At 36.2% G+C, this 23,909-nt stretch overlaps 1 protein-coding gene across 1 annotated transcript in view; it reads right to left on the bottom strand.

Annotated features, from left to right (window-relative positions):
- Positions 1-23,909, bottom strand: part of DMD (dystrophin) — a 2,224,438-nt gene that overhangs the window by 514,119 nt on the left and 1,686,410 nt on the right. Inside the window, 1 exon segment of the mRNA XM_033201414.1 lies at positions 7,296-7,485. Coding sequence (XP_033057305.1) covers positions 7,296-7,485 — 190 coding nt within the window.

Raw genomic sequence — 23,909 nt, 5'->3', positions numbered from 1 at the left:
GCCTCCCAGGTTCAAGCGATTCTCCTGCCTCTGCCTCCCGAGTAGTTGGGATTACAGGCGTGTGCCACCACGCCTGGCTAGTTTTTGTACTTTTAGTAGAGACGGGGTTTCGCCATGTTGGTCAGGCTGGTCTTGAACTCCTGACCTCAGGTGATCTGCCCGCCTCAGCCTCCCAAAGTGCTGGGATCACAGGCGTGAGCCACCACATCCGGCCTATGATACGAATTTTATGCCAAAGCTTTGCTAATTCTTTGCCTTTCTCACAATTAGTTTATTAAGAGGGTCCTATAACTATGACTTTTTGAATAACATGGACAATAGTATCACTTAATACCAATTCTGTACTACAGTAAGTAACATTTTGGTGACATTTTGAAGTATTTTTCTGAGTGGACCACGGAGAAATTCAAATAACGCCAAAAATTGTGTGTAATATAATTTATTATATGGCTTCCATGTTGATGTCCTTCAATTTCAATCTTTAACCCAGATCTTTTTCCAAACCTTAGATTTACATTCACAACTGCTTCAAGAGAGGTAATGTTTTCATCTCTGATTTTTCACTTACAGTTACCTCAAAATCAAACACATTCTTGACTTCGCTCCTCACAACGGTTTGCCATCTTGAATTCTGCAACTCATGATTGAGCGAAGATACTCCCTTCAGTCAATCATGCCAAGTGGTAAGTAGGCACTGATTTCTCATTTTACCTCACATTTTCTGCTTACCTCCACCTCCCACAGAATATATGACAGGGTTGATTTTTTTTTTTTTTTTTTTTTTGAGACGGAGTCTCGCTCTGTCGCCCAGGCTGGAGTGCAGTGGCCGGATCTCAGCTCACTGCAAGCTCCGCCTCCTGGGTTTATGCCATTCTCCTGCCTCAGCCTCCCGAGTAGCTGGGACTATAGGCGCCCGCCACCACGCCCGGCTAGTTTTTTGTATTTTTTAGTAGAGACGCGGTTTCACTGTAGCTCACATATCTGTTTTGTTTGTTCAACCTCACCACTTTGATTATCAGTTCTTGCTTGGCTTGTTACAGAAATAACTTCTTAACTGTTGTCCCTGCACGGGTCTCATACCTTTCTAATTCATTCTCCTAACCACTGCCAGAATGATCTTTCAAAAACATAAGTTTGATTAGTCCATTTACTTGCTTAGAACTAGGCTATGACTTAAAGTGATAAAGTCCAGAGTCTTAAAAATAGGTGGCAAGGGGCAGAGAGAGCCAGTTTACACTTACTGAGCCCTTCGAGTCCAATAGTCTGTCTCTCTGGTATGCATTTTACATGTATCTTATCATTTAATCCTGACAAAATCCTGTGATGTTCTCATTGTATAGAAGAGTATAATTGGGACTCAGAGGTTAGACGATAAGCTAATAAGTGCTAAATAAGGGGTCTTCCTGCTTACAAGGTACATACTCTAGCTGCTACATCATGCTTCTTTCCACACAATTTAGCCCCAGCTGATCTTTCTAATTTCATTTCTTGTAGCAACCATACCCCAGCCAAGTTCCTTCAGATTCTCACACTACCACACTGACAAAGCCTTTGGATATGGTGTTTCCTCTATCGCAAATGCTCTTTTCAATCCCATGAACCTAAATAACTCCTAACAATTCTTCTAAGGTGACTTTCTCTAAACAGAGGTTCTCACTGGACAATAGATTCATTGGTAGGACATGCTATGCTCAATTCAATGCTATCTATTGTGAGTAGAGAGATTTTAAAAATCTCCACCAGTGCATAAGCAAGGTTAAAATCCACTGTTCTAGGTGAGTTTCCTGGCCTCTTTGGAGACTTAGCCTAGTCTTCTGTTTTTGCTAGACCCTGTTCAGCTTTCTACTGTAATTTTCATTAAGCTATTATAATTTTGTCTTAGGATGTATATCTTCACCTCTGGAATGTGAACCTCCCAAAGGCAGAAATAATGTTAAAATACAGAGGCTTTTGAATATATGTTACATAGTGATCCAGTATGTCCACACAGACACACACACACACACACACACACACACACACAGAGACACAAACACACACACACAAACCATTGAACCAAAGCTTTGCGAACAACATTGAAACTTACTTAAAAGTGATGGACTCCTTATTTCTATTCTATTTTATTAATTTCATTCATTTCTATCTTAAAAATATGGATTGATACTCATTAAATTGATTATACAACCCAGTACTTTTACTGAACTGTTTTTGAAAAGCACCTTTCTTGGGGCCCTTATGATGGAATTAGTTCCCTTATAACAAGAGGAAGTGTCATCAGAGCTCTCTCTCTCTCTTTGCCATGTTAGGACACAGAGAGAAGGCAGCCATCTACAAACCAGGAAGAGGGGCCATCACCGGGCCCTGATCTTGGAATCCCAGCCTCCAGAACTAAGAGAGATAAATTTCTGTTGTATAAGCCTTCTTTCTCTTACCCACCCCCCAAAAAAGAAAGAAAATCATCTCTCTGAACGTGTTTGTATCACCAGACCTAACACCATGACACATGGCAGGTGTTTAGCAGAGATACGCTGAATTAATAAAAGTTCTCAGAAAAATATATATATATATATATATATATATATATACACACACACACCCACACACATATATGTATATATTTTTAAATATCCAGAGCAGAAGGCATTCATCACCAGCAAATTAAAATATCAAAATTCACCTTCACACTCTTTAGACAACAATCAAAATGGAAAGATTAAAAATACATATAAAACTCAATTCAAACTAAAGCAACAGGAAGGAGTACACTAAAGGTTTCTTCTTCTTAGAATTAGGGGCCCTTAAATTGCCTCTGCATTCTCAGATCGTCCAAGAAATATGATACTCCAATTTATTCAAGGTACTAATTGTGCTACTAAGATTGCATTCTTTCTTCTTTCTTCGGAATTATCAGTGGGCCAAAATTTTGGTGAGAAACTTCTCCAATTTTGTTTTATTTATTTTTTAAATGTTTTTTTTTTTGAGACAGAGTCTCCTCCCTCTTTCACCAGGCTGGAGTGCGGGGCACCATCTCAGCTCACTGCAACCTCCGCCTCCTGGGTTCAAGCAATTCTCCTGCCTCAGCCTCCTGAGTAGCTGGGACTACAGGTGCGCTCCACCACGCCCACCTAACTTTTGTATTTTTAGTAGAGATGGGGTTTAACCATGTGGCCAGGATGGTCTCGGTCTCCTGACCTCGTGATCCGCCTGCCTCTGCCTCCCAAAGTGCTGGGATTGCAAGCCTGAGCCACTGTGCCCAATTTTAATAACATATTAGAAATCAAAGATACCTTAATTCATAGGTGTACTCAGATGTACAATTCAAAGTTTATCAAACCTGTCTCTCTGGAAATGTTTTATTTTTCAGGAGAAAATTTTTATAATGAGGGGATTGAGAGGAGACATAGGTAAAACATGAGATTAGGGAAGGGAGTGATTTGAAAGATATGGCCTGAGACATGACCCAGATCACAGATGAAGGAATCTCATATACTTATTGCTCCTTAGTTTGTCTTGCTGAGAAAAATATATTAATTACACCACCTTTATGACCATCATAAAGGTCACCACATCCCCACATCCCCACATCGTCTTTACAAACTAATATTACAATGATCTCTCAGGGGTACTTACAGAACCACTTAATATTTGTGAAACTCTTGTGAAATATTCAGAAAGACACGGAGTCTTTCCATTTTCAGTTAGTTACCCAGGGTTTTATGGTAGTACTTTGAACCATGAACAACTTTGTCAACTCTCTTAGGCCCAAAGCAGAAAATGTTGTGGACAGAGGAATAATCTGATTCAATTATGAATATGGTTTTTTTTATATAAAGGATAAATCTGCAATTTAAACATTCTGAAACTTTCACCTCTAAAAGCCTTATATGGCGTTCTATAAAAATACATTGCTTAAAAATCCAGTTAGCCTATCAGAAATAACAATATTTATAAGAAACATCCCCTTATCCTGAAGTACAAGGACGACTGTAATGTTCTTGATTTTAGTAAAGAAGTGAGTTATACCTTTTTATAATACGGGAGGAAGTTCTAATGTCTTTCAAAGAAGAGTTAATCATGTTAATTCCATTCAGAATGTATATGCTTTATATTACACATATGTTAAATAATGTATGAATTATGATTATTGCTGAGAGAATAAATATCTTAGGAAGTGGCTGATAGACAAAAGTGATAGGTAGTCTAACAAGAGCTGGAGTCTCCCTATATAGAAAAATGGATTGACAGAGAAAAACACATTTTGTGAAGGTTTTCACCCTCTCTCTTCATTCACTAGCATTTGTATGAAGTAAATCATCACTACTTTTGGGGTAGACAGATATATCAAAATCTATTGGCAGAGCTGTTGCTTTGGCTAGGCATTTCAAATTTCCTTTTTTTAATATATGAGAACTATGATTGCTATATAGCATGAGTCTATGAATACAATGCTACCAGCTTCTTCAAATGAAGTGAAAAACATGCCATTTCACTTTTCTCCTACACACATATTACAGAAAATTCCTTTTGTTCAAAATAAAAATTCATAGAGGGAAAAGAAGCAAACACTTCCATTTGGCTGAAATACTGAAATTGCATGTAATCTCTTAAGGTATGCTGTTTTATTTACTTTCAAGCTTGTCATTTCCATTTGTTGCTCTTCAACACCAGTTTCTTGACTCAATTCAATCAGCTGAAATGTGCCATTAACAATAATCATAGTTTCAGTAGTTTACCGTTTTTACCATGACATCTCCAAGTCTTTCATCAAAAGATCGTTATCCAACCATCTAACTAAAAATCAGAGTTGGCTATAAATGTCATTTCATTCCATAAAATGTAGTTTAAACCTCAGGCAAGTGGGATTTATAGAAAACACAACATTAGCTGCCAGGGAAGAGGGAAACTGTCTCTGTTTTAAAATAATTTTGGAAACTTAGTTAACCTTACTATAGTTAAGAAGCAAATGTTGAGGTTTTCAGGAGCTCTATGGGAGTTTTATCTGGATTTTGAGAATAAATATAGTTTATCACTTTGGGATTGAGGCAGTAAAAAGCCCTGCCTTATTCCCAAACTCTCTCTTTTTCTACCTCAGGTACACTGAAAGTTGCGTGTAATATGTGCCCTAGCTCAAAGACGGAAAAGAGTAGCCTGATCGACATTGGACTTTATGTGAGCAACAAATAAACTTTGGTTTGGTTAAGCCACTGGACAAAAACGAATAAATACATTTTCTTGAGTAACATGGGATAAGCTAAGACATTTTCTCAGCATGATTTCCAACTGCTTTTGAAAGAGGGTTCAGAAATCTAAACATAAAATATTTATTTTCCATGCATCCATAGTAAATATAGTTAGGACACATGGTGAATCTTCCCTTTAATGATCATAAGCTTGCAGTTTCTCAAGATTAGAAATACAGATAAATTTTCATTATGTATACAGCAGATATAAATACAAATTGTATAGTAGAAAATAGATGTGTTTTTGCCCTCAACTAGAATTATTCACTACTTAAAGAGATGATTTATTAAGTCCTGGACATCAAATAATTTTTTAGTCATTGGGCTATTCTTTTTCAAAGTAATCTGCTAAAAATAGATTTAACCAAAGTTTATTCTTTACCTATCATAGCTGACGAGTAAAATGTAAACCCATGTTGTTTTGTTTTGTTTTGTTTTGTTTTAGTTTTTGAGATGGCACCATCTCAGCTCACTGCAACCTCTGCCTCCCGGGTTCAAGCAATTCTCCCACCTCAGCCTCCCAAGTAGCTGGGATTACAGGTGCAGGCCACCACACCTGGCTAATTTTTGTATTTTTAGTAGAGACAGGGTTTCGCCATGTTAGCCAGGCTGGTCTCGAACTCCTGACCTCAGGTGATCCACCCGCCTCAGCCTCCCAAAGTGCTGGAATTACAGGCATCAGCCACTGCATCTGGCCAGGAAACCCATGTATCTATTAAAATTCTGGAATGACTTTATCAGCATTTGCAATATTATACAATAAAATTTTATTTATGAAATAGCCTAAGCCAAATATATTACAGTAGTACATTGTCTAACCATACATCTAAGAGTGAGCAAAAAACTCTATATTTGCATTGCCCTTATATTCTATCACAAGCCATGGGAGATATCTATAAAGTCGGATATTTTTCCAAACATATTACCTCCAAATGATCAAACTAACTCAACATGCATTTTGGAGAAGAAAGTGGGGTCAAAGCAGGATGATGAAGCAAGAACGATAAATTCAGGAGCCATAAATTGCCACTGTTACCTACTCCTATGCACCAGAGCAGCAAAGTAGATCAACTATCACATCAAAAAAGAAAAACAGGAGAAGGAGAATAATAGGAGGAAGAGAGGAGAAGAACTTCTGCTTATTGTGACTTGATTCTGGAATTATTTTTTCAAACTAGAATATACTATCATGTTTTTTATAATAGTTTAAAAATATCAAAAAATAAAGTTAATCGAAAAAATCATTTTATTATAATGATTTATATCCAAATTGTATTGAAAGACTAGTACAGTTATTATATCAAGTCAGAAAAACAACTATACATAATAAAACTCCATAATAGTTCAGGAAAATTATACCAGGTATTGAGAATAAACTTTAAGAGCTTCCTTGTACTACAGAATATGATTCTCACCAAGACTCCATTTAAACAAAACTACCCCAAACCTCTGTTTTCACTGTTTATGCATATGGAACTTTATGGAAATAATTTTTGTTTCTAGGAAAAACAATTGTCTGAAAATTGTTTGATCATTAACTATGACAAATTTAGCCATCTCATTCTTATTTTCACAGATCATGTTAGGAAGAAAGCTACAAAATGCCAGATTAACATTTCAAAACATATTTGAAAGTAATGAAGGGAAACTGATTCAGTTAGCAACGCTAAATAAAACAGACAATTCATACAGATGCTTCCCTGTAAAATATTAAATAAACACTCAAAAATGTCAACTTTAAAATTTATAAACCAATCCCTAAGTTATTTCTCTGAGCAAAGTTTCTCCTTGACCGAAGCTCTGGTTTTATATGCAAATGTTTTCCTGTTTTCCTGATCAGAGCATGTACTTTTTCTAAGATGAGGGTGTTAAGGAATTATAAATAATGTTTCCTTCTCTCTCTGCCTCTCTCCTCCTTGTCCAAATGCCGAAATATATCAGGCTGTATAAAAGCAACTATTTTGTTTTGTCCCTGGCTTGTCAGTTACAAGTACAAATGCTGAGAATTGTTCAATTGGATCCACAAGAGCGCTAAAGCAGAAATGCTTGACTTACTTGCCATTGTTTCATCAGCTCTTTTACTCCCTTGGAGTCTTCTAGGAGCCTTTCCTTACGGGTAGCATCCTGTAGGACATTGGCAGTTGTTTCAGCTTCTGTAAGCCAGGCAAGAAACTTTTCCAGGTCCAGGGGGAACTGTTGCAGTAATCTATGAGTTTCTTCCAAAGCAGCCTCTTGCTCACTCACCCTGCAAAGGAACAAATGTTCAGATGCAATTATTAAATATCAGAATGGTACACCTAGTGAACTCCATAAAAAGAGAAAGATGGAGGAACTAAATTGTAATATACCAACAATGGGGTGAGCTGTTGCTACAGCTCTTCCTTTAAGCAACAGCTATAATATTGTGCTGTCTATTTACTTTCATTTTTATTTAACCTAAAGGCATTTGTATGGGGGAAGGCATGCAATAATGACAATTACAGATTTCTATAAACCCCTCTCCACAGAGGAGGTTTTATATATATATATATGTGAAATAGATATATATATATATTTGAACATTTGCAAGTTCATTTGAAAGTTCAAAGTATCTTTTTTCAATTTTGTAGTTTTTGTTGGTCAGTTTTGAAAGCTTATTTTTAATATACTGCCAAATTTGAGACTAACCTTTGTAGTTAAAACCCTAAAATCCCTGTACCATGCTTGTCTTTGATGCTGGTCTGAGGCAGAAAACAAGCATTTGATATGCAAGGAGAAAAGTCAAGAAAATACAAACTAGAGTCAAAAGGAAAAGACTAGAGGAAAAGACAAAAAGAAGTGGATTGGAGGGCAAAGGAAGAAAGACTAACAAGTAGAGAAATAACATTTCATAGAAACTATCATTTTGTGCAAACTATCATTTTGCATGACTCTAGTTATACCTATTGTGTTATTTTTATATTAATTACTTGATCATACAACTGAGAGCATTTTCCAAAATAAAAATGTTATGTGTAACAAAAAGGAGTAGAGCCTTAAAATTAGGCAGATCTGAGTTCAATTCCCAATATTCCTTACCAATTACGTGATATGGCATGTAACTGATATTACCTCTCTGATTCTCAGTTTCTCATCTGCAATATCTATTGCTATGATGAGAATTAAAATAGAAAATTCCTGTGAAGTTGAGTGCCCCACACGTTATACAGTTATACATTACAGTTACTCCAAAACGTTAGTTCCTTCTACCCATATCCCATTTCCCCATTCCTGTAATATTTTAAAAGGATGAAACAAACTCTTTCATGACAAAAACTAAAAATGTATTCATATTTTTTATCATACATATATATATATTTAACGCATGTATTGTGGATACATACACATATGCCCTCAGCAAATATCTATATAATAATAGCTTAGAAAGGAATATTGCCTTAGGCATTAACAGTCCCATGGAAAAAGATTCAGGTAAACTTGGTCTGCAGTGAGGAAATTAGTACTCTATTTAAATGTCTTATTTGCCTTCTATTACTACACAAACACTTTCTGGGATTAAACATAAGCTAAAAATGGATTTTAAAAAATTGAACACTTGACTATGATACACATTGCTTGTTAAGATGCGATTGTCAATAATTATGCAAAACTGCAATTTATTTCAGCAGCAACTTTATCATGGGATGTGCAAACCAGGCAATAAACAACTCCTGCCGAGCCAGCGGCGGCAAAGCCCCCGGAAGAGCTGTTTATTCATCATGGGTGAGGTTTTTGCTGAGCACACAGTCTTCCACAGTGGAGTTTCAGTGCTCATACTGGATAAAAATCTTCTGTCTGCATTAACTGGTGGAGGGTAGAATAGGTTTATGAGGATGCAGCTACTGGAAAAAAGTAAGCATTGCACTAAGCTATTTATCAACTCCTAAATAAACTTTAATACTGCACAGCTGAAAGGTAGTGTAGGCTGCTGGTTGGGCAAATAAATTAAACCTCGTGTAGTTCAAGGGCTAACGTGGACTGCCGGCTCCCTGTTTATCTAGTTTTCAGGCAAACTATCAACGCAAAGAGAAATATCAAAATAGTCATTTATCTTTTTATTTATTACGGCTGAAAAATTCAGAACTATTGCAACAACTCCAAGAATCTCAATGTTACAATTGGCATGCACCTTACAGTCTGAACCATGTGTAACTGCTGACAATTGACTGGGTTTGACCTACATAAGTGGCAGTTTCATGCAGTTTGCTTTAAGACTTACTCCATCTCCAGTGCAAAATTTGGAACAGAAATAAGCTGTCGCATTCCAGAATATAAATGCAGGGTTAGACATTTGACATATTTTCTAATGTAGTCCCGTTTCAAACAAAAATTTAAAAATATGAAATCTCCTGTGGCAGAGTGAAACTTAGAGAATGTAATATTGTGCATTTTATCAGCATCAGCTTCATGATGAGTTGTACTTGCTACATCTTAGCTCCTCTATCCTTAAACTAGAAATGCCGCTTACCCTCTGCTTCCCGAGGAAGTAACTAGTAAATAACTTTCCAAGAGTTATTTGCAAAATGCAATGCACATAAATCAGATGAAAGGGTTCTACCGAGACAATGCGATTTTCAGCCAAATCCTACCAGCAAGTTTGCTGCTTTGTAAATTAAGTCCTTAGGGAAGAACAGTAACTCTTTCAGGACAGTAAGGAACCATTTTCCTAAATGATACCCTTGTGGTTTGAAATATTGACAACATCAGGCTGAATATTTTCTAATTTGGAAAATACGTTAAAAATTCAATGGCAATAACAGCAGAAAATCTCCTCAAATGAGCTCCTTTACATGCCTCTTTAATAATAGGTAAGACTATTGTTTCCTGCTTGTGCGGGGGTTTTACGGCTTCAACATTTCTCTCGGAATCTGTGTGTGTGTACATTGAATTCCTAAATTTTAATTGTGCCAGGTCTAGTCTAGAATGAGTCAAGAATACTTAATTTCCATATCTGTGCATCCAACATGCTCTAAATGTATCATATAGTTTTAAATTTTCCTGAACCATATGGGTTTAAATGGCTTATATGATAAATAAATGTAAAATAAGAATCATAAAGAAAAAAAGATATGTTTAGAAAAAAAACCAAAGTTCTTGAATTAGATTTTTTTAAATTCCTTTTTCCAAGTTATCAAACCACAGGCCCTGGAGAAAATTTGGCTGAATTTTAAAAGTAACAATGACCAGATATTAGAAACTGTAATAATGCTTTGCAAACAAAATCTACTGTATTGGTTAAGTACTTTTTTACATAACAAAGTTTTATAATCAGCTATTCCAGCTTTATGGTGCACAAAAATAGCTGAGAATTTGATGGAGTAAGGAATAATGTGATTTCAGAAGGTTTTCATTCTATTCATAAGAGCACTGTGTACCGTTCTCAGTGTGTAAATAAGGGCAGCCTGAAACAGGGTTCTCATAGTCCATGGACCAGCAGCACCAGCATCGTCTGAGAAGTTATTAGAAATGCAAATTCCCAGGCCTCTCAGCCTAGCCCCGCTGAATCAGAGACTCTGGGTAAAATCCAGCAAGCTGTGTTTTAACCAGCCTTCCAATATATGCTAAAGCTGGAGAATCACAGTTGCCAGAGACCAAATTTGAGAACGACTGGTGTAGTAGATGCTATGCTGGGCTGCCCAGATCCCTTTTCAGGACTGAAATACTTCTGATCCCAGCTGCTGGTAGTGCTACTGGCTGATAGTCCTCAGCTGTTATCCCTATCTGAAAGTTGGCCTCAGCTAAAGAGAGGTGCCTAGCCCAAAGTTACCCACTATGTCCCCGAGACGGGCTGCACGTATTGGTTGATGGGAGAGTTGTGGGGTATGAAATCCTGGGTCCCTTGCTGCAACTCAGGACAATTCTGAAGGACTATCCTACCTTCAGACTTCAGAGATCCTCCTGAGGAAGGCTAGGAAGGAGAGGCGGAGGGTTGATTGTGTTGTAGTCGTGACTGTATGGTAACCCAGGTTCTCCTGCCCAGTCTTGCTCCCTCGCCTTTCCTCCCCTCACAGGTGTTAATCCTGAGAGCACTCTCCAGTAAAATTCCTACATGCTAATCACTTTCTCAGAATCTGCTTTCTGGGAGAACCTGACCTCCTGAATTTTCACGCTGAACAAGAATTTTAAAAATATACTTGCCTAAGAAATATATGTGGTCTCCAAAGGGAACAAGATGGAGGATTCTCACATGCAGTAATTGTGCCTGAATCGCTACTGCACTTTTGGTTGCCCTTTAAGGAAACCTATAGATAATGCAGGTTTGCATTATCATCAGTTACAAGCAAGAATCTACTGAAGGGGCAGAGTGTTGGAGCTATAAAGCTTAGTGCAACCCTATACGTGCCAAACAAAGTGTTTATCCAGAGACAATTTTGCAGGAAGGTAAAGAATCACAGAAGGCATGTTTTCAGCACATCCATTTTCTTTTTAAGACCTGATGATCAATGAGACAATCAGATAAGTATATTCTGACCTGTCATTAGAACCCTACCCCTGCCACACACACACACCATGGTATTTCTGAATAAATCTCTAAGACTCCATTGAGTTGAATATCGTCATTTCTTATGCCCAACATAATACATGAAAAGGAAAGAGGAAGGCAGCTCTAATGTACAGCATGGAAGATAATTTTTAAAGCTAACATCCACATAACTCTTTATATGTTTTCAAACATATTCAGAGTTATTCTATCATCACTTCATAAGATATTTTCCATTTTTCTACCTACCTTCTTTTTCTTTGTATACTCAGCTGGTTATTGCATTCTCTGCCAATGGCTTTAAACTCGATACTCGTTACTTTCCAAGGTAAGCCTAAAGAGCTTAATTATTGTATAGACACTATTCTACTATTAGATATATGGATGACAAATACTTGATCAGTGCATTATATTGTGGGATTGTAAGTGTGTAGGTATAACAGAAACATATTGAATATTTTTAGAAAAAGGGTCAATCTGATATGAAAGGTTATTTTGCCCAGGTTATTTTTAAAATGTGATAAATCAGGAACATTCAAAGAACTCAGTCTTCTGCTAAATAACACTTTCACTACGCCTTGGCATTGTTATGGAGTAACCACATAAAATACTCTGAATCTTCCCTTCCCAGTTTATTTGCAACTTAGCCACTATAATTTTCTATGATATTTTAGGAGAAAGATTAAAGAACCATTATTTTGTTCCTTTTTTTGGTGGGATATAGGTCAGACAGATCTTAGTAGCACCTGGATGTAAGATCAAAACGATTCTTGCCATATCAACCACTACTCATAGAACCAGAGTTAATCTGAAGTTCAAATTTTCTGTAACCATAACAGTTCCTACTAGTTTGCTAGTAAATTGCATTCTGATTTTAAAACATAACTTTATATTGAATTGGTGAGGGGGAGTTAGAATTTTGTCACCTATGGATATACAGCACTTTGTAGAAAGGATTCCTTTTAGTCTCTAGCAATTATATTAGTAATGTGCACTAATGAGAAGCATGAATCTAAGCAAAAACTGTAAACATTGCCTGACTAGTAGTCCATTCCTAGCAAAACCAATTCTGGTTTTATCTGTCTTTGGGCAACATCTACCTAGAAATATGACTGGAGAAGGGTGGTGGCAATGAGAGAATGTTTGTCTTTTCTTCTCTGTTATGAAACTGTAAAGTGAGGAATATATGACATCATTTTAATTTAACTTCTGGTGCTTGCTTTTCATCCACAGCATGAGGAATAGCAGATCTAATGTACAGCATGGAAGATAATTTTTAAAGCTAACATCCACATAACTCTTTATGTTTTCAAACATATTCAGAGTTATTCTATCATCACTTCATAAGATATTTTCCATTTTTGTACCTACCTTCTTTTTCTTTGTGTACTCAGCTGGATATTTCATTCTCTGCCAATGGCTTTAAACTTGATACAGATTATCTTTAATTTTAAACCTCATTCTTATTTCCACATGCCTACCAACATCTAATTCAATAATTCATCCATGCATCCATTCCATACCTATTGTGTACCAGGATCTGTGCCTGGTGATGGTGACAGAAAATCCAATAATACCTGGACTTTGGCATTTAGCATATTCAAATCTAATAGAGGTTACAGATAGGCAAACATTTAACTAGAGTTACAATGTGATTAAGGCTATAAACCATCTGGAGTCCCTACCCGTAGCACAACTGTAACATGTATCAGTCTGCATTCATAAACTTCTATCTCAATTTGCCAAACAAGTGATAAATATATCTTAACATGTTTTACTCTTTCTATCAAAAGAGGTAGGGATCATCCAGCAAGGCTTTATCTCAAAATAGAGTGATAGATGCTCAATAAAAGTTTGCCTAAGTAATTTTCATAAAAAAATTTTTTTCATAAAAATAAAAAAACCTTTTAGTACAGTACAGGCCTTTGCTGGTTTCATTTTAGGGCTGGAGAGACTGATTCTGAAAGAATTGTAATGATGTTTCCAAGGTTGTATACTAGTTAAGTGGCAGAGCTGGGGGTATAGCCCAAGTCTTACATTCCAGAAAAGAAGTTTTTGTAACTCCAAAGATAGATATTGGAATACACTCCTTTCTGATATATTCATTGTACTAAAAGAAAGGTGCAAGGAAGATTATGTCACTGAATCCTGGTCTTATTTTAGAGCACAAATTTAATTTTCTGTTACTGCCATATGCAGGGTCATTGAAACATACAAATACCTATACACAAGGGAACACATACATACAAGGATATTCTCATACCCAAACGATTGCAGAAAAGATCTATCTGGTCTTTGCTTTAAAATAAAAATCCATTTGTAATGCAAATTTGCTGGTTTGCTGTTCACCAACATATGAATTAACGAGGTTTTCATCCCCTCTCTCTTGAGGTCTGGTACTAAATTACTCAAACTCTCCAGAGTTAATTGGAAACCATGACCTAAATGTTCCCAAAGTATTGCTGATTAGTTCTCAGAAAACTCATTCCCATCTTTCGTCACCCCAGACACCACAGGATGACTTTTTAACATGTGCAGTAGCAACACACTGGCATGAGAAATAGATTAATCCTCCAAAAATAAACCACAGCTTTGAAGCTATCTGTGTAAACATCCTTCACTGATACACTTTTTTTTAAATACACATATCACTTAGACTTTAGATAGTAAGAGAGTATAGGCATTATCAATCATGTAAGAAGTTTTTTTTTTTTTTGAGACAGAGTCTTGTTCTGTCACCCAGGCTGGAGTGCAGTGGCATGGTCTCGGCTCACTGCAAGCTCTGCCTCCTGGGTTCACGCCATTCTCCTGCCTCAGCCTCCCGAGTAGCTGGGACTACAGGTGCCCACCACCACGCCCAGCTAATTTTTTGTATTTTTAGTAGAGACGGGTTTTCACCGTGTTAGCCAGGATGGTCTCGATCTCCTGACCTCGTGATCCGCCCGCCTTGGCCTCCCAAAGTGCTGGGATTATAGGTGTGAGCCACCGCGCCCAGCCAAGAAATTTTGAAAGACATATTTCATCTCTCATTTTTTTACCCTTATGAATGTTTTTAAAATAGTGATTTGCAAATTTATCATTAGGGAAACAACCATAATTATACACTTTCCCTAAAACCATTAGTACTTTCCTGAAGAGACCTGCATTAGGAGACAGCAGTAGAAAATGTGTTTTCTACTTTACTTTGCATTATTCGTTTCATTTGATTTGTATTTCAACTCATAAATCACTGAAAAAAAGTAGTTGATAAAGAAATGTACACAGTGTTATGAGCAGATGAAATACACATCTCTGTACACACATATACTTTTTTCTTTCTTGAATTTTTAAAGAGATTAATACTCTTTTAATATCTGTATTTTATATTTTTTTGCTGATACAATACCAAAAGGTACTATTTGGAGAGGTTGGGAGTAATGAATTACATTTGGTTTGGTTAATATACAAAGACTCAAAATATCCTTTTGGGCATTTATACAACTGTAAAGGATCTTTAGGAAAAATGCAGTTAACGCTACTTCCCAGATAATTACATGCTTAAATTTGTGTTGACCTATAGCTGGACACATTTCTGTTCTAAATAAATTCTCAATGATTTGTATAATGTGAATTTTTAAGTTGGTTTTGGTTACTTGTAGTGATAAACTCTTTAAAGATATATTTCCTAGTATTGGTAAGCTAAGTAGCTTTTCTTCTCTTCTAAAAAGATTTGTTTAAAATAGTATAAAAACCAATTTAAAAGATGAGCCTAAGATCATCTCTTACAAACCTGATGAGATTGTGCAGTTATATATGTCCTCATCCACAATAACTTAGAGAAAAACAGAATTGTAGCTTGTTAGTTGTTGATACATAATATTCAGAAGACAGCAAAGCAGGCAGGTTCAATTTTCTAATATCAAATGGCAAACACACAACAGGTTCACTTTAAAAGAAAGAAGTGACTAAAAACATATCAGTAGAGTTCTGTCAGTGGAATTTGGAAATACGAACAATTTCATAACCCCTGATCTCAATTCTGAATTATGATATCGAAATATTTGTGACTTTTATTACCTAGTCTCTTACTTAGTATTCTCTCTTATGGTTAATAATACACATTTGAAAGGGATCTTTTAGCAAAGGACATGAACAGACCCTTTTTAAAAGAAAACATACATGCCGCCAACAAGCATATGAAAAAAAGCTCAACATCACTGATCATTGGAGAAATGCAAATCAAAACCACAAAGAGATACAATCACATACCAGTCAGAATGCCTATTATTAAAAAGTCAAAAATAACAGGTTCTGGCGAGGTTCTGGAGAAAAAGAAATGCTTATAAACTGTTGGTTATAGTGTATGTTATTTCAGTCATTGTAAAAACCAGTGTGGAGATTCTTCAGAGATCATGGATGGAGCTGGAGGCCATTGTCCTCAGCAAATTAATTCAGGAACAGAAAACCAAATACTGCACGTTCTCACTTATTAGTGGGAGTTAAGTGATGAGGACACATGAACACAGAGAGAAACAACAGACAAGGAAGCCTACTGGAGTGGGGAGGGTGGGAGGAGGGAGAGGATCAAGAAAAATATCTAATGTGTACTACGCTTAATACCTGGGTAACAAAATAATCGGTACAACAAACCCCCATGACATAAGTTTACCTATATAACAAACCTGCATATGTACTCCTGAACTTAAAATAAAAATTAAGAAAAAGCCCTTTTATATTCAACATTCATTGTTATAGCATTTTACACTAAAATAATGTTCTGCAGTTTTCAAGCTCCTTTGACAGGATCCACATCTCCTTTCATATTTTAAATAGCTTGATGAGGCTAATGAGGCAGGTTGTAATTATTATGAACAGTTTATAGATGAGAAACTTGACTTTCAGGGAGGCTGGGTGAGTTGCCAAAATAAATGACAAATCTTGAAACAATCTAGTCCACTGTACTATAAGACATTACCTCTCAAGGTAGACTTTCCAATCTCCCTGTGAAGTAAATATAATGGATATTAATATGACACTATTCTCAAAAGCCCTTTGTTTTCTGTTATTATTATATAAATTAGGATTATGGGGTATGTGTGTATATGTGTGTGAAAAGACAAAATAAATTATTATTCCTTTGCTTATCATCTTCATCTGTCATCTACGAGATGTATTAAATAAATACTAAACTTTGAACTCTAGGTAAGCTTGAGGATTTAATTTAGAAAGAAGGCATTACAGGCATTAATCAAATATTTTAATTCTTATGAAATTATACAAAGTTATAGTACATACAATTTTGGCCTTCTCTAAATGATACGTTAATAAATGTTGGTTAATAATACAGAGATTATCTGAATGTCTATGTATTTTGGGATCTGTTTTACATAAAATTTCTAACATGAAAATAAAATACTTCATACATTGCTTTACTAGACATTTTACAGTAAAATAAATACATTTTAATAAAACCAATTGAACAATGAATTAATTTCTCAAAGTGACTTAGTTTAAGTAGATTCTAAAAGAACTGCCCTTCTAAATGTAAACCTATTTTAATGACTCAGACATGATTTACAAGACAAGATGTAGGATTACAAATAGCTTGAGCTAATTAAAACTTATCAAAATAAAGATTTAAATTTTCTTGCTTTCATACTTTTAATTACCAGGGTGAAAAATTGCATTTAAAAGACCTAGATACTTTGAAATGTATTGATGGCCTTTTATAAGATCAATTAAAATTTATAAAGAACAGTCATAAATTTAGGATTTATTTTTTTCAATTAGAAGTACAACAGGAAAGGAATGAATCTGAGGGTGCTTCTGGTTTTAAGAATCCTCTGACTTATGAAAATACCACTTACTATAGTCTCAATATTCATCATCATTATCACCATTCATCATCCTCAACTTACTGTAAATTATTTGAGGGCAAAGATTCACACCACAGTCCCTGGCAATTTCATAGATACTCAATAAATTAAACTAAAATAAAAAAACTTACTATCAATAAGGTATACAGCTTTTAAAACTAAGGACACAGGCCCTTGTTCTTAGAAATCTTTTTTTTTTTTATTTTTTATTTTTTTATTTTTTTTATTTTTTTGAGACGGAGTCTCACTCTGTCGCCCAGGCTGGAGTGCAGTGGCCGGATCTCAGCTCACTGCAAGCTCCGCCTCCCGGGTTTACGCCATTCTCCTGCCTCAGCCTCCCGAGTAGCTGGGACTACAGGCGCCCGCCACCTTGCCCGGCTAGTTTTTTGTATTTTTTAGTAGAGACGAGGTTTCACCATGTTCGCCAGGATGGTCTCGATCTCCTGACCTCGTGATCCGCCCGTCTCGGCCTCCCAAAGTGCTGCGATTACAGGCTTGAGCCACCGTGCCCGGCCAGAAATCTTAAAATTCTTTCTTGATGTGAATTTATTGAATAATAATTTATATTTACATAGAATTTTAAAGTTTAAACATTGCTTTCAAGTAAGTTATTTCAGTTGAACCTCATAATAATTTGAAAATATCATCTTTGTTATAAAAAACTATTATTCAGTTATAACCAAGATGTTTAAAAATGAGAATGAGCAATTCTGTGCCCAAAATTGTGTTTTGCTTTGTAAATGTGCAGATATTCAATCTTTGGAATTTGTTTCTTTCATCAAATTTCATATTAGCCATGAAAGTGAAGGGGTAGACTATTTTACTGGGCAACACATTGTATTTAGCTGTCAATGACTGAGTTTCTGTTACTCTTCTTCCACGAAAGTTAACACATTTTTTTCTGAATTTTCAAAATGAGCTTCTGCAAAAAATGTTATTTCAATACTTTTTAGGTGTATTAAAGAAACAGATGGCATACAAATAATAACTTCTGTCAAAATTAACCTGTTATTTTGGCAAATGTTCAGATTGCCTATAAGTTTGATCCTGGTCTTCAGAAATGAAGTACCAAAAGTGCCTTAAAACTCATCCTGTCCAGACACCCATTTGGCTTCTGTCACTCAGCACACTCCTGCCCTCCCTGCTTTTTATCACTCGTAAGTTTGACGGGCCCCCTCTCTGTAGTTCTACTCATGTTCTGTCAAAAACATCCAGTGTGTCAGGGTTGAGAACAGAAGCTTGTGACATAGCACCACAGATCTTCCATCACCACCTGACACTGGTCTATTAATCGACATCCTTTGCGTAAAATCATGAAGTGGCTTCTAAGCCATCCAATTTACCTTGCATCTAGACAGTATTTCTCCAACTTATTCACAGGAATATAATGAAAGACTTTGTCAAATGCCCAGATGAAATGCAAATAGACTGCTGCATTTTGCTTACCTACTTGTCTAAACATTTTTCAATGTAAAACATTATTTTTAATCTCAATAATTTAGACAACATAGATTTATCTCTGTATGCAGGTGTATCTATGTTGTTTTACTAAATTAGCTAATCTCTTCAATAAACAGGTTCATACTTCTCTTATAGCCTCCATGTAAGTTGCATTTAGCATTTTAAATGTCTTGGACAGCTACAATCAAATCTCTTATGATTTTTACATGAAATTTAACTTCATTTATCAATAACTGGTTAGAGGGCAATTGATATAGCTATGTGGGGGGAAGGAGAATAGATGAGTGTTATCACCACCCTTTTATAGAGATCATGCCATTCAAGTGGTGAAAATAGATTATAATTGCAGTGATAATCACAGAATTTTAAAAGACTGGGCTAGACAATCTGGCAGGTCTGAAATGGTAATTTCATTTAGTCTTGTAAAAATGGCAACTGTATCACTCAGAAATAGTTTGGGTGCTCCGAAAATATTGCTATTGCAGTAATTCACAAATCAGTTTTTGTCTGGAAAAAAATTTAACCAAATTATACAGACCACAAAAAAAGAAGCATTCTAGAAATTGAGGGAGGACATTTGACTATCACAGTAATTGAAGAGTGTTACTATAATAGCATTCTGTGGAGAAGGAATGAAGACGGTAGACTTCTTGTAAAAAAAAGAACTCTCCCAAGTCTGACGGCACTTTGGAGTATCCCACTGGACATGCATGTGTGTGGAAACCCTGTTTATAAACACCTAAACCTGGAACATAACTCAATTTTACATGTAAACATAAAATATTTTCCTCACAGTTTTAAGACATTGAATTTTTCAGCCATGCAACTAACTGCCACAACAATCAAAGAAAAAAATTTATTTCATGGTGTTAGGAATTTTGCCAGGAGTTGTTCAGCATTTTGGAAAATTACGGTACGGATGATCAATGCCCCTCATGGTCTTTGAGTCTCCATACAACACAATGGTGTCATTCTGCATTTGATCATACTGCATTCATAGTCTCATGATCTGAAAACTTCACTTGTGTTCCAGTATGATCCTGCCTGAATAACTGCATACTAAAACACATATTATTTTATTATAAATGACTCTTATTTCTCTTTAAAATAGAGTCAGGGCTTCATTTAAATTATTGCCTGTATAAGTAGGGTATGTTGTCTACATATTTTGGCTTACAATAGTAAAGAAGGCATTACAAAGTATTTGTTGTTTAAAAAAGAAAAGAGGGGTGGCATTGGGTCTGAGAAGTTTGAAAACCACTGATACAGAGCCACTGGGGAATCTCAAAGTTTATTATGCTGAAAATTAATAGAATTTTTCAGGAGAGAATGAGGATGTGCCCCCTCCCTGTGTATCCAATCTCTGATCCCTACAGCTCCATAGAGAATGAAATAGCATTTTAAAAATTGCTCTCTTCTACAACCAGCTGTGACTATCAGTGAACCAGAGGTCTACTTCATATACGAACCTGAATTAAAAACAGCCAGCCCTTGAGTCAGTTCAGAGCCCACATTCTTGATTACATTTGACACAATAATCATCATCATATCTTAAGACTCAAATCAGCCTGACAGTGCTCAACTCAGGGCTGCTTCTCCCAATTAGCTGAAAATTGCAGCCCAGCTCATCTCCTAGGGAATACGTTTACATTTACAATTTTGCTGTGGCGAAAAGGCAACAAACACACTGAAAGGAGCAAATCAGCTTTTTAAATTTTACACTAACTATTTTAAGTTTACCTAAGTCTGGTAACCTGTTTTGACAAGAATGACAATGAGGAAGCTTTTTTTGTTATGATTTTTTAAAACTGTACAAAGTTTAAGATAACTAGAGTTTGGACTAGAAGGGGAAAATAAACACACAATGTGAATATTTTTACAAGTTATTTGTCAAATGAAAGCTTTCAGAAGAAATGGCCTTTCTTTGGTAAATGGTACATTAAAATAATTTGCAATTAATAGATAGGTAAATGTAATTTGAAAACAAAAAGTGAATACATGTCAAGGTCCTAGGAAATATTTTCCAATAATATGCTAACACGATAACTCCATGTCCATATGACATAGTGTTATTCTGTGTATCTGGTTCAAAATTATTTCTCTCCTATATTCTGGGGGGTGGAATAACCAAGGACATTTTTGCGCATTTTGTTTCCTCAATTATGATACCTTCTATGCAGATCAGGACAGTTTGCACACACTATGGGAAAAATGGAAACTGACAAGGTAACCATACTTCATGGTGGCTGTGCTGAAGATCTGCTCAGATAACAGTGTCCTTACGTGCTGTCTTCTAAGCGGATGACAGTGCAGACATGGAAGAGGAATATGCAGATGGGAAAACACGAATCTAGAAAAGTGGGAAAAATACTGAGGAGCAGGAGACCTGGAAAAGTAAGACAATTCTAGAGTGGGCTGAGATAGAAGACATGTTGTAACTACTCGGAAAAGGAAAATACGTGAACAGGAACAGGTATATAAGCTGACAGAGTGCAAGAGCTCACAGAAAGCAAATGCTAACAGTAATGGAGAAATACCATTGAGGCAGAGGTGGAGAAAAAAAGGAATAAGGAGGGGCCGGCCGCAGTGGCTCACACCTGTAACCCCAGTACTTTGGGAGGCCAGGGTGGGTGGATCACGAGGTCAGGAGTTGAAGACCAGCCTGGCCAAGATGGTGAAACCCTGTCTCTACTAAAAATACAAAAAAAATTAGCAGGGCGTGGTGGTGGGTGCCTGTAATCCCAGTTACTTGGGAAGCTGAGGCAGAGAATTGCTTGAATCCAGGAGGCAGAGGTTGCAGTGAGCTGAGATCGCACCACTGCACTACAGCCTGGGCAACAGAGTGAGACTCCATCTCAAAAAAAAAAAAAAAAAAGGAATAAGGAGAGAGGCAAAGTTGAGGACAGGAGCACAGGAGAAATGACAGAAATAGCAAATCAGAGAAAAGTGAGTAAGGGCAACATCTCTTTTAGTCTTGTTATTCCCAAATATCCCTATTCGCCCAAAGATTAACATTTCCTACAAGAGACCATGTTATGAATGTCCTTAACTCATGGATATCCCTCAAGAAGAAATATTTATTTCTTTATAGTACAGTTACCATACATTTGGGAATTAGAATGGATTTTTAAAGTCTGGTTTCTGATTCAAGTTTTAATCATTTTGCAGGAAAGAAGGCAGGACTCTTACAACATGAATACTCATCTATTATATGTAATATCATTTAAGTGGATTTTGCCCCAAATCTTTGTGGATGTTTATAATTGAAGAAAAAGATAATGTTAATACTTCTTGGTAAATTAATTGATGGTTTCTCCTTTAGATTAGTCAACAATCTGAGTACTATGAGCAACACTTCTATAGATCCTGTTCTCCTTTAAAAAACAAAATTCACATCTTCTGTTGTCAGAGAAATTAAATCTTTGAGAGTTCTTAATGTTTAGAAAAATAAAAATATCCTCATGAGAGTCAACATTCTTTAATACTGAGAAAAGGGTATACATTCACATTTTATTAAAACTAGGGTCCACTGCTGTAAGTGTCATGAAGTTAACATATACCTAATAAAGTCTGTAAAAAATAATCAGAAATAAGCTTTAGTGAAAATATCCACATATGAATTTTGCTGTCTCTCATATTACCTTAAAGTGTTTTTCCAAATTCTAGCTTAGCCAAATCATAAGGAAACTGAATTAGAAATCCTTTGAGTGGGCCGGGCACGGTGGCTCAAGCCTGTAATCGCAGCACTTTGGGAGGCCAAGACAGGCGGATCACGAAGTCAGGAGATCGAGACCATCCTGGCTAACACGGTGAAACCCCGTCTCTACTAAAAAATACAAAAAACTAGTCGGGCGAGGTGGTGGGCGCCTGTGGTCCCAGCTACTCGGGAGGCTGAGGCAGGAGAATGGCGTAAACCCGGGAGGCGGAGCTTGCAGTGAGCTGAGATCCGGCCACTGCACTCCAGCCTGGGTGACAGAGCGAGACTCCGTCTCAAAAAAAAAAAAAAAAAAAGAAATCCTTGAGTGACTACTACATACTTTAAATTATGGATACCATGTTGTAAAACATCTGGCTCATTCTTGTGCTGTCATGATTTTCCAAAATAAAACATTTGCTGTTTAGATGTTGTTATTTTATAAGACCTTAAAGATTAATCAACTGATTTGCTTTAGTTGATTTCAAAGTATATGCTAATTGACAACATGATGATGACACAATACTTAAAAATCCCATACAAGTGTCCACTGAACAATTTGGTCATTACTTTATTCATTTCCTTATTAATGCTCACGGAAGCATAGTTATCATTTTCTTTAGTTAGTCACAGAATGGGAATTAATTTATTTTAATTCAACGTTCCATTTTCCTTATTTTGCTCTATCAGTTTTGTGAGCCTAAAGAAATAAAGTGACCACAGCAAAAGCAGTGCTGGGGAAGAGGCCAGTTTATAGGATAACTGCAATACATTTTACTTAGAAATATATTTGAAGATCACCTGAAAGTTTAATTGACACAAGATGAGACAGCACAGTTTAATTGACACAGGATGAGACAGCACAGTTTAGTCGACACAGGATGAGACAGCACAGTTTAATTGACACAGGATGAGACAGCACATCTAGAAAAATGAATGCCATTCAGATAATCGTTCTTCCGATTTTGATCTATCTGTTCACTTCTTGGTGTAAATCAAATTGTTGAATTAAATTTCAAAAACATTACAGGTTTACAGGGAATCGCTAGTTCCCCAAATAACTTTCTAAAGTTGACTGTAACTCTTCTACTTCCCTGCTGCAATGACAGGAAATGTGGTCTGAATTATTGCTATCCCCCACCTCTCTTAGAGACCGTTGT

The sequence above is a fragment of the Trachypithecus francoisi genome, unplaced genomic scaffold (genome assembly GCF_009764315.1).
Source record: "Trachypithecus francoisi isolate TF-2019V2 unplaced genomic scaffold, Tfra_2.0 Lachesis_group6, whole genome shotgun sequence".
Lineage (NCBI taxonomy): Eukaryota > Metazoa > Chordata > Mammalia > Primates > Cercopithecidae > Trachypithecus > Trachypithecus francoisi.
Note: the sequence above shows the minus strand (reverse complement) of the source record. Positions and strands in the feature narration are given on the sequence as shown.